Here is a 12475-nt window from a genome sequence, read left to right on the forward strand (position 1 = left end):
ATGAGGCAGGGAAAAACTAGGAGAACTACAAGAAGAAAATGTTCCAAAGACGAAGGAGTGGTTAACAGTGTTGAGAGGTCAAATTAACAAAGACTCATAAAAGAGACCTTGGATTTGGCAAAATGGAGCTTTTTAGTAACCTCGATAGGAGCCAGTTCAGGGCCTACTGGTGGGCAACAGCTAAACCGCCTGAGGAGGTGAAGGCAAGGGGCACAATCTTCACTAGCAAAGGGTGTTGAGGAAGGGGGCAGCTGCAGCAAGATGTGGGGTCAAGGAAGGCATTTCTTAATTAAGTGATGGTAGAGTGTACTGTGTGCTGATGGAAATGCATCAACAAAGAGGGAGAAATTGATAACAGGAGAGAGAAGGGGCCAGAGGAAGTCCCTGAGAAGGCAAGAATAGGTGGGCCTAGACTCCAAGCAGAAGGGTTTGTCTGTGATGGAAACAGAAGGCTTTCATTTAGTGTAATGCCTTCCATATTTTCAAGATGTGTGAGGCAAAGTCAAGAGTTGGAAAGAGTGAGAGCAGGAATAGGAGAGGGGAAGGGGAGCAGAAGCTTTGAGAAGAAGCTGTTAAATAACTGTTGGAGAAGGGTAAAGGACACATACTAAGGAGGGCTAGTAGAAAAGCCTACTACTGAGGGGGCATCTAAGAGTTAAGATGTGCATCAGTCAGCACGGTTGTGGTTTTCTCCAGCAATGTTCTGCTGTTAGGGTGGAGACATGGAGTCGGTAGACAGTTGGGTTTAACAAGGGTTGGGATTTTGCCAGACAAGAATGCAGAAAGAGGGGGCACAACGCAGTTAAGAATGTTTGTGAGGCAGTAATTAGAATGACAGACCACAGAATTCAAAGAGGGTTATAACAGAAGTGGGACATGTGTGGGGTGATGGAGAATGAAAAGGTAGTAGGGCCAGTGGCCTGGAGATCTGAAGGAGGTCAGAGAACCGCTGTAATTCCTAGACTAAGTGAGCTGGACAGAAGGGAGGTGGGGGTGGGGGAGTGATGGTGAGGAAGTGACAAGGTCCAGGAGAGGACAGCGAAAGCAGGAAACTGAGCTTCAGTGGAAGAGAGAATCAATGACAAAGGCAAGGAGCTACAGAGCCAGGTGATAAATGGTCCCAAATCCTTTCTAACAGGTTCCACTTACAATCCTAGTCTTTCAGACTGAGCCCTCATAGAGAGTGGGAGAAAGCAAAAAGCAATATTCTCAGGACTTTTGAGGAATATTAGCAATGTTGAGCGTCTACTAGGTGAAACACTATGCTAAGTGATTTACATATATTATTTCATCTATTCCTCAAAGCCCTCTGTGAGAGGTGTTAATTACAATGGCCATTTTACAAACAGTGAATCTGAGTAAGTCTATTTAACCTCTCTAGAGCCTCAAAGTCACATTAGGAAGTGACAGAGCTAGGCTCTACCCACTTTTCTCTCTTCTTCAGCGACTAACTCACTAGCAATTCTGGTCAAAGATCTAGTGAGAGTTGAGGAGAAATAGTTCCGACACATAAATTCTTAGACTCCTGGATTATATAGAGCTGCTAAACGCCTAGATTTAACATCTTATGATTTCTAAGCTCCCTCAAATTCAGCCCATCAGTGAAGTAATTGCCAACGACCACTTGATTTTCTCCTGAAGTAGGAGGGGAAATTTTGTACTGATCACTAACGATGGTTAACCAAGAAAAGAGCTTTACACTCAATATATCAGTAGACATTTTAATTATATAATGCTGTGATACAATACCTGAAGTTTCACCAGGTTCTGTTGTAGGAAAAGTAACAGTCTTGTTTCTTATCTCAACTTTTGTGGAAGGTGGTTTTGTCATTGGTTTTACCAGATGACTGACTGACGGCTCAGTCACTGGGGAAAGGATTCCAAATGGGCCGGAGGCCAAACGAGTGAGAAGTTCCTCTTGGGTCAAGTCCTCTTGAATTTGAACTTTCACAATCTTCTGAAATGAGCCAAATAAAGGGGTAAGACACAAATGTAGCTATCATTTTTAAAGAAATAATTCCTATTTTTAAATCATGGTACAGAAAAGTAATGCCAAATAAACAAAACACTGATGAATTCAGAAATTAAAGTTTACTCAGATCTCAAAGTAAATCTTTGACTTTCTCCCCCTCCCCCAACTCCCTTCTGTTCTTCAAAGCAAATTTTGCAAATTAATAATGGCTTCTAGGCCCCACTCTCCAATCCTGATCCCACCCAGGAGAACTGTTCAGATCACTAACAAAAACTTTGTACTAAGTGCCCTATTTAAGTAAGTCTAGTTGGGCTGAAAGAACAGCCACCTTCATTTGATTTCTGAAATGTAAGTGCTAAGGGGGCTTATGACACTTAAACTACAAAATAAGAGAAATGTTGCCCAAAAAAACACTTTAAAAAGTACCTTCTGTCCATTGTCACAGTGTATATAGATCAAACCACTCCATGGGAACATTGACTGTTTTGTGGATAAGGAGGAATTAGGACTCACAAGAATTTGTAGCTTACTCCTTAAAAAAAGAAATGTAATAATGAAAACCAAGAATATCCTATATTTTAATAGCAACAACCACAAGAATTATAAATACTGTTCTGTCAATGATCAATTATTTCCTTATTACTCAGAAATAACAGAGAGCAGAGGTGAGCTCCCTCATACATTTGATTTTGCATCAACCCCAACTCAGTGGCTAACAAAAAGTTCACTGGCATGTGGGGCCAGCCCAGTGGCATAGTGGTTAAGTTCGCATGCTCCGCTTTGGCGGCCCAGGGTTTGCAGGTTCGGATCCTGTGCGCAGAACCTAACTTTCACTTATCAAGCCATGCTGTGGCAGGCATCCCACATATAAAGTAGAGGAACATGGGCACGGATGTTAGCCCAGGGCCAATCTTCCTCAGCAAAAAGAGGAGGATTGGCAATAGATGTTAGCTCAGAGCCAGTCTTCCTCACCAAACAAACAAACAAAAAAAGGCAGAGCAAGATTATTTTCCATTGCAAATTGCAAATAACTAAACACATGGGGCAACAGAAAAAGTTATTTGTGAACGATTTGTCCTATCATATCCCTATCTTTTCAACCATTAGTTAGTAAATGTTTAACTGACTGCTTTGGTCCTAGGAATGTTCCTCTGTAGTGTCCCTAACCATATGTTAGCTCAGTCTTAGTCAAGTAAACTCTCCTAAAATGCATACTCCATCATTTTGTAAAAGTAAACAGATTGTACGTTGCTTTTCTGCAAAGTTGCTATTCCCAAATATGAAGCAACTTTCAGAAGTGAATGTTCTGTGCCAGCCCAGATGAAGTTCCCAGAAAGCTGCGGAGCTGTGGCTTTACCTCCTATCAATGATTAAGTTGTAAATGGAGGGCAGCTGCATCAACACGTGGCCCCAAAAGACTTCATTCTATCTTAGAAGATTCTTTGTAGAAAATGGCAAGCTAGGTTATGGCTCAGCCATATTAAAAGTCAGGGAGCTTCGTCCATAAAAAGTCCTTTAGACAAAACCAGCAGAATAAGTGAGCCAAACCCAAGGTAATGAAGGGCAGAACCATCTGGGCTTTAAAGACCACCACCTCTCATCACATGCCCGATTGTATCCTTTGCTTTATAATGCTGTAGGCAGAGTAATACATGTGAGGCCTCCACTCCAGGAAATTTTTCCCACCTCACATGTCTCTCTTGTCCCTTTTAGGCTATATACCATAATTGGCTGTGGACATGGTCTCTACTCTTGCCAAGCTACATGAGTCTCGAACTCACTGTGGTCCCACAGAACCACACATGGCACACTGTACAGAGTCAGAACACTGCAAAATTCTACTGAATCAATTAAAATGGCCTATCATTTGATCCTTAAAAAGTCATCATGCTAGCATCTGAATGACACCCAGAGGAAAGGGAAGTCATACTTACTCTGGCGCAATAAATCCATGTTGTGGTGTTACCGTAAGACAATGTGCCGGCCAGTACAGTTCAAATTTCAGTAACCTAACAGAATTATTTAAAATCTGGAAACGTCCAGTTTTTGCCAGATCGCCTATTATAGCGGATAAATAAAATGTTACTTACATTTAATGTTAGTGAAAAAGACAAATGCTAATAAATAGTAAAAATGAACCCTAAAGAAATACACTAGTATACCATCTTATTTTGCTTTCTCAACTGCCCAATTACAGAAATTTCAAATCCTTTGTAAAGCAGACCATTTGTTTACCCTTGGAAACTACAAAGATACTCAACAAAGTTCAATACCGAACAAATTTAGAGAAAAAATGAAATCTGGAAATTGTTACCACCTGGTCTTGTCTTAGGCATATACATAGGCACCAGATTTGTTCCTGCTCTGAACCAACTATATCAATGTTACAGGTAAGAAAAGGCCAAGTGTCAAATGAGTTCTTTGGGACAGGGGATGTGGTGGGGGGAAGGGTCCATGGATGGGTGGCTTTGGCATTCAGGGAACTAGGAACGTGACCTGAGGACCATGGCCCTGTGTCAGGACGATGCTCTGGTTGAGTCTGAGTTAGGTCTCTAGTAGGTGAGAGGAGGACCTGTGCAAGCCGTTAGTCACATTTGCAAAAAGTCCACCTATATATCCTAGACGAGCCATGGCTACAGAGTAGATACAGCCCTGGGTTTCAGACTGCATTCCTGTCGTGTCGTTGTTGACATACTCACAAGGAGAAGGGGCTACCAAAATCAAGTGTTCAGGTTGGACGGTCCACATTTCTTCAGAGGATGATTTATCTTGAGGTGGGCGAACAGCTTGTGAAAGAAGTGGAGAACCCTGAGGACCTTTAACTGGTAAAATATCCAAAGAAACATTGCCACCATGTTTCCCAGAACTATCAGATTCACTACAGAGAGAGAAGAAATTAAAAATGATACAAAGCCAGACTGTGTCATGTTTTTATATTAATTCTTCATAAAGCTCAACACATTTAGATAAAACTAAAAATATATTATATACTTTGTATTGTTCAGTAAATAAAAATTCTTCACATTGTATATTCTTAAAGTAATGCATAAAAAATAAAGTATAGTATAGGTCAAATATTATTACACTGATCTTTAATTGGAATACTCAAATGATTTAATTTCTTTCCTGCCTTGATTTCTGCATGCCATCTGAGGTCTCTTAAAAGATTTACTAGAAAACTACCCGTTATCAAGAATTTTTTTTAAAAAATGGAACTATGTAACTGCACAGTAACTGGTTTCATAATGCTAACACCAAAAAACTTTAAAACAAGAAAGTCTCCTGGGAAAAACATTATGGTAAGAAATGCTAATAAAGTTTAAGAAGATTTTTATTAAGTGTTGAAACAGTGTTTTCTAATAAGCCTAGATTACAAAAAATTGTAATTCAAAAAAAATTTTTTAATCACAAAAGCACATGACTTAACTGAATTTCAATTGTGCAGTGCCCAAATTCTCCTGCCATACAGTGGAGCTACATCTTTATTTCAAGTTGACCTTTCAAATCAGACCTCTACTGCCCCAGAGAAATAACAGAGGTATCAGCCAAAAGTCAGAAACAATTTTTAAAAAGTTGATTCTTGGCTTTTTAGCTTCCTAAGAACCAGTACCTTACAATTTAAGTGATTTTCAAGATAATTTTAAATATATGTAACTACTATATTTAATTCTTTCTTTGATAGAGTATCTTAGAAAAAAATTAACACTAAAAGTATAGGGAAAAGAAAGCAAGCTGGCATGAGTTGGAGGCACTGGGCAATAGGTGGGTGTGAGTCTTCAGTGAGCTCTCAATTGGTGGCACTGGGACCTGAAAGGAACTCTCGGCCAGTATGAGTGGGCAACACTGGGCCCAGGGAGACAGCCCATGTGACGACAAGATTGGTTAAAAACAGGGGGACTGAGTAAAATGTAAATATATTGAGGATAATGGGGCCAGCATTCTCAGTATTAGAGAAAAAAGGTACAATTATGAAAAGGAAGAAAGGAATACACTGTGTTATGTTAGATTAGAATTGGAGGTATCAGCATAAACTCGTGGTTTTAACATATTTATAGACAGACATGGATACATGTGGATTTATATATAAATGCATATATTTTCTAGCTCTGTCCTCTGAAGGGGCCTGGAAGTAATGACACCTCGAAAGCAATAGCACACCTATTTTCCATATCCTGGTTTCTAATACCATTCTCTACTAAAACCAACCAGGACTTCTAAGAGAAGTCCCCACTATTCTAGGGCTGGGACAGAGAAAGTATAACATGAGCCTAGAATATCCTATTGTGCCAATGAGTAAGGAAGTGCTTGAAGAATGGTGTGGGCACATCAAAAGGATCAAGGAGCCAGACTAAGGGATCAAATAATGACAATAAAAGATTGCTACTGAATCCACAAGCCTACCCTAATATAAGTGAATAAGTACATAAAAGAGGGAAAAGTAAATCTCTTCCTCATAATGGAAAGATAACTAATAAATGCAGAAAGAAGATGGAATTAGAAAATCACCATTTGGTAAACAAGATAGTAATAATATGATTCAGGCAACAATCATCACTGGGTGCTAAAAGTTTGATGAGGAACAAGATAATTCATCATCTCTAAGTGTCTCCCTATGAGATATTTATTAATTAACTTTACAGTGGAGAAACCTGGCAGACACCATTTTAACTAAGTGATAAAAATACTTCTAGTAATGGGACAAATCAGCACTGCTGACCACTGGAAAAGATACACTGAGAAAACAAACAGCATCATTTCTGTAGTGTTCTGAATCTACAAACTGAAACTGAGGAATACTTTACAAAGGAATTATACTCTACAAAAACATCAAGGTCATTGGTAAGAAAAGGGTTAGCTGGCCTACAGCCTATCTTCTCCTTTTCACCAGGGAATGTCCAGGAAAAAAAAGAAAGATGACTTAGTCAAATCTCCTTGTAATCTTGCTTATGGCATCTCCCAGCAAACACACTAACGTCCTTATTTACAGAATGCTTTTAACAGGATGTTCCTGGTCTAGAATTGTTTACGGTAAAGAAATTTGAAATTTATGAATTTATGTAGCAGTTGTTTGAAAAAATATAAACATCAGTTATGTAATTATTAAAATATAAAACAGAACTTTCATGATCAGAATAGCTCCCCCTTTTGTGTAAGCAATATATACACGCACAACTTAGGGACTTTGTGTTAAATGTGAGCCAGAGTGGAATATTAATGTCACAAAAAGGACCTAGGAAGCACCATCAGCAACCCTGGATTTCTTCATGTTTCACCTAAAATTACTAGTAAAGCTTAATTCAGGCTAATGCCTTTGATTCTGTGGATCCGATTTGATAATCCAACCCTCCGTGTTATCTCAGTCAGGAAAGATTAAGGAAAGATCAAGGAACTGTTCTATACTGAATGAGAGTAAAGAGACAGGCTGACTAAATGAAATGTGTGATCTTAGATTAGATTCTGGACCAAAAAGGAAGGGGAAAGAGGAAATTTCTTGTTTATTTGTTTGATTTAACTATAAAGGACATTATTGGGGACCTGGGGAAATCTGAATGGAATCTGTGGACTAGATGGTAGTGCTGTATCAATATTAATATCCTAATTTTCATGGGTTTGCATGGCTAAGTAGGGAACGTCTGCGTTTTTAGAAACTTAGGGCTAATTGGTTATCATACCTGCAACTTACTCTTAAATGGTTCAGAAAAAAATTACATATACACAAAGAATGGTCAGGTAAATGCAGTAAAATGTTAACAACTGGGAATCCCAGCGCAGGCAGCAGATGGGAGTTCTCTGTACTATTTTTTAACTTTTCGGTAAATTTGAAATTACTTCAACTTAAACCAAAAAATAAAGGTGAAATAAACATTTTGAGACAAAAAATAAAGTACAGGGAAAAGATCAGCTCTACTGTGAATCAAATAATCTTGAAATCTGGTGAAAGATGTTTTGTTTGTTTTACCTTGTAGATTCTAAGTTAGCTTTGAAAGGAGGCTGAAGAAATTCTCTGCTGGAAATGGAATCTCTGAATTCTCCAATTACTCTAAGTATAATTTTACGCATGTTTCCATAAAAGAGCTGAACATCATTAGGCCGTTGGGGAAGATCGTACACTGAAACAGAAAATACTGTTTGAGATAGAAGAATCTTCACATAATCACATCATAAAATAACAGATACATTTATATATTTACAGCCACAGATATTCTTTTCTTAGGTTGGGGTAAATGACATTTTGATTTTTAGTACTATTGATTATAGGCAGTTCAGCATCAATGACAGGAAACTCAGACTTTGGCCTTGGATTTGAACTACAACTTTGCTAATCATTAGCTCTGTGACCTTTAGCAACTTAACCTCTCTAAGCTTTAGTTTCCTCAAGTATAATATGGAGTAAAAATTTATGTCAGGGGTTGTTGTGAGCATTAAAATAAGAATGTTTTTAAAGATATATGTGGCAAAAAACATTTATATAAAGCTTACTGTGGGCCAGGCACTGTTCTAACCCCTTTGTATATATTAACCTAGTTAGTTTTCAGAACAACTCTTTGAGGAAGGTATTATTATTTCCACTTCAAAGATGAGGAATCAGAAGCACAAAGAAGTTAAAAGTACACAATTTATAAGCGGCAGTCTCACAGACATTTAACTTAAGCAAATCTAGAAACCAGTAAATATTAATATAACTAAATCCTGTAGATCAATAAAATAGGGCTGGAGTTGAACATCTTTAGATTAGTCCACTTGAATTTATATATACAAGAAATTTTACAGTATATGTTTTTATTCTATACATAGATATTAAGAATTACTTTTTTTAATGGGAATTTTAAAAGAACACAGTAAGTATACATTGAAATTTGTAATAACCAAGACATCTGACTATAAAAGTTTAAATCAACTGTAAAAATATTTGCCACTAATTACACATTTTGCAAAAGTGAGATTTACAAATATTTCTAATATGCTCAAACAAATGTTATTCAAAATAATCATGTAAAAGGTTCAATTGCAACATTCTCATAGGTGATTTACCATACTAATGAACACAAAACAAAGTGGCATTGTTTCCTCCCTTCGTCTGGATAATAAATATACCATCCCAAGGAATCCAGTATTCCTTGAGGTGGAATCTGGAGTCCCAAAGACCCACCTGAAGTCTCAACTCAAACCCATCTTAGATGGGTGATTTCAGCAGGTCACTTGAGCTCTTGGTTGGGTTTGTCAACACGACTCTTAATATAACACACTTCTTGAATTTTTGCTTTCTCTCCCTGGAACATCCTTCCCCATTTTGGTCCCTATCTTCACCTTGTCAACTTCCCCTTGTTCTTCAAGATACCTCAAGAGTCACCTCATTCTAAGTGGGGTACCCTTTCTCTGTGCTCTCCCAGACTCCTAAACACAGCTCTGTCATAGCACTTTTCATACTGTACTTTAATCATCTGCCTTCCCCTTAGTCTGTAAACCCCTAAAGGGCAAGGATTACATCTTTCACCTCTACAGACTGGCACCCTGTACTCTCAAACACGTGCATTCAATGAATGAATGAAACATTGCTGAATCACGAAACTGTGCCAAATTCTGAACCACTATAAACTCACACTACTTAGTTTTAACCAGTCTTCACTATTGTTGCAATACATTACTAAGTGTTTGTATTCCATCTACATAGCATAGCTCAGTTTAACTCTTTTATTGGGATCTTTCTTATGAGGAAGAGATAAGGAAGGTGAAGCTCAGAGGAGATGAACTGGCACAGATGGGTCTTGAATTGAATTTCAACACCAAATCCAAGGTTCATTCCAGACTCTGCTCCCTTAACACACTGTTGACAAGATCCATTTCAAATCTTTTCATTATTTTTAACTAACCACTCCTACCTTCCCTTTGAGCAGATGATCTAGATTTCTAATTACTGAAAAGATCACAGACTACTCTACATCACCATAAATATCCTTTTCCTTTACCATTCATATTTCAGAAGCAATATATATTTCATCATTAAAAAAAATTAGAAAGCAAAAATAGGGGGGAAAAACACTACCACCTAAAATTCTACCACCAGACCATAACCGTTGTTAATATTTTGGTGTGTATACTCTTGCTATTTTACCTATGTAGCTATACATAGACATATTATTTTTAGCAAAATGAGATCTTAATATGCAAGCTTTAAAAATAATTTTTTCTTAATAAGAGTTTTCCATATCATTTAATATAGAATATAATTTGTTTTAATAGCTTCAAAATATTCTATTGCATAACCAAACAATCCTCTATTCTTGGGCATTTAGGCTACTTCTAACTTCTTGCTACTATCAACAATACTGTGGTGAAAATCTGTATATTTTTATATAATTTGTATGTCTCAATATATATTTTTTGTATAAGTAAGAAACACCAATAAATACTTGAAGTGTTTAGCTCAAATAGGGCTAAACATCTAGGTTAGAGTCACTCCACCACTGTCTATTTTGGATTTTTTTTTTGCCACCATCACATCCTCCATAAATCGTACAGTAGGCACAATGGAACAGAAATCTTAAAATGAGTGTAAGTTCACAATCATTAAATCTTAAATAGTAACTAATTTGAGGGCCAGCTCCGTGGAGTAGCGGTTAAGTGCATGCACTCCGCTACTGGCAGCCCGCATTCGGAGCCCGGGCGCGCACCGACACACCACTTGTCAGGCCATGCTGTGGCGGCGTCCCATATAAAGTAGAGGAAGATGGGCATAGATGTTAGCCCAGGGCCAGTCTTCCTCACCAAAAAGAGGAGGATTGGCATTGGATGTTAGCTCAGGGCTGATCTTCCTCACAAAAAAAAAAAAAAAAAGGTAACTAATTTGAGTTTAATAATGACCATTTTCCTCCTCCTGCTTACAAATCTACCCATAGAATAGGTGCAACAATATATTAATTATATCTAACATTTACAGAGTAAAGCTCATTTTATCTTCACAACAATTCTGTATGGAAGAGAAGTTAGATATTCTTCCCCTTCTCATTTTACAGATAAGGAAGTTGAATTTTAGTGATGTATTTGTCCAAAGTCATACAGCAGAACTGTGGCTCAACCTCAGCCTGACGCTCTATCTAAACTCACACTCTTCCCCCTTAGATCAATCACTGGACCTAGTTAACACTACAAATGACCCAAAAGATTTAAGACATGTTGAAATTCTTACCTTCAGTTACCAGTAGCTCATCTTGAAATGCTTCAGCAAAATCAATGTTCTGCAGCACACTATGTTCTGGAAGTATCTGTTCTATAATCCCTGGTTTATGCAACAGGGCTCTGCCAGTAGAGATTTTTGTTCAAAATTTACATTTAAAATCATCTTAATCAGATTTTCATTAGTGTATTTGGGAAATTCCAATAACAGCATCATACATTAGCACATAGATCTCATGTCTTGAATCCTAATATAAGTAACTTTAAAAAGAAAACCTGTTTTGGAAGTTCCCTTAGAAGTTATATATGGGAGTACAATCATCAGTTTCAGTTAAATATTAACATCAAAACAAGAAGTCCCTAATATAAAATAGTAAAATTAGATTCTTTTCAGGTGTTACATTTTCATTATTTGCGATAATTTGGTCATAGTTAGAAATTTGTCTCAGAAAAAAAATTATGCTAAGAAAATGATACAAATAAGACATCTGAGCGAGACATTTAAATTACTATACAACTATGTTTATCTGGCCTCTTCTAGATTGAAACGTAAATTTCTCTGTACTACTCAGATGTTCACAAACAAGAGAAATCTCATTACTGTAAATCTGTGGCAAAGAGGGAGTTCTAAAACAATATGCTCATTTCTATATCCCAGTAAAGAGAAAGGAAAAAAACCCCAAAAAACCTAGTAATCTAATTTCTCCAAATGTCAGTTTCTATTTCTAAAATACTTAATTGAGAAACAAAACCAGGTTCAAAGTTGAGCTTTTCACATTGGGTCTGTTCTAACATCATGTAGCAACTTACCACTACACTCTCTCTTTTTAAGCATTCTAATAATCCTCAACAGATTAAAAATAAAACAAAACAATTTCCTAAACTATGTATCAGAATAAAACAAAGCAGAGAACAAAGTGTTAGAAGGAAAGACTGCTATGCATACGTCCCTCCTCTACTGGGATTTAACGATCTCCTACTAACAAATGAAACATAGTGAGCTTCACTTATATACAGGTCCTGTAGGCTAGGAAACAAAATTTTATAATACAAGAACCCTGAATTCAACATACAAGAATGTTACCTATATTTAAATCACAACTAGACCTAAATTTGACAACATTTCAGCATATTAAAACTATATTTAAACTAGATATACCAAATTTTCTAGAAGTACATGCTTTGAGTAGTTAGCTGAGTTAAACATCCTACACATTTCTAAAATATGACTTGATCCTTTCACATAATTCACAAAATTCTCAGAAATATTCCAAATAAGTTGGGTGTGTTTATACAATATTCTCTTTCAGTAGTTCTTAAATCTTTTCT

The 12475-nt window shown here is 37.1% G+C and overlaps 1 protein-coding gene across 10 annotated transcripts in view; it reads right to left on the reverse strand.

Annotated features, from left to right (window-relative positions):
* The window catches only part of LOC131415265 (nucleoporin SEH1), a 162328-nt gene that overhangs the window by 16802 nt on the left and 133051 nt on the right, over window positions 1-12475 (reverse strand). For all 10 annotated transcript variants that reach the window (XR_009222387.1, XM_058556739.1, XM_058556737.1 and 7 more), the window contains 6 exons: window positions 11160-11269; window positions 7932-8082; window positions 4672-4850; window positions 3907-4030; window positions 2399-2504; window positions 1750-1957 (listed from right to left, as the gene is read on the reverse strand). Coding sequence is in view for 9 of the 10 variants with exons in the window: in XM_058556739.1 (XP_058412722.1) it covers window positions 1750-1957; window positions 2399-2504; window positions 3907-4030; window positions 4672-4850; window positions 7932-8082; window positions 11160-11269 (878 nt within the window). In the remaining variant the exon portion in view is untranslated. The remainder of the gene's footprint in view (window positions 1-1749; window positions 1958-2398; window positions 2505-3906; window positions 4031-4671; window positions 4851-7931; window positions 8083-11159; window positions 11270-12475) is intronic.

Source organism: Diceros bicornis, chromosome 16 (genome assembly GCF_020826845.1).
Source record: "Diceros bicornis minor isolate mBicDic1 chromosome 16, mDicBic1.mat.cur, whole genome shotgun sequence".
NCBI classification, from domain to species: Eukaryota; Metazoa; Chordata; class Mammalia; order Perissodactyla; family Rhinocerotidae; genus Diceros; species Diceros bicornis.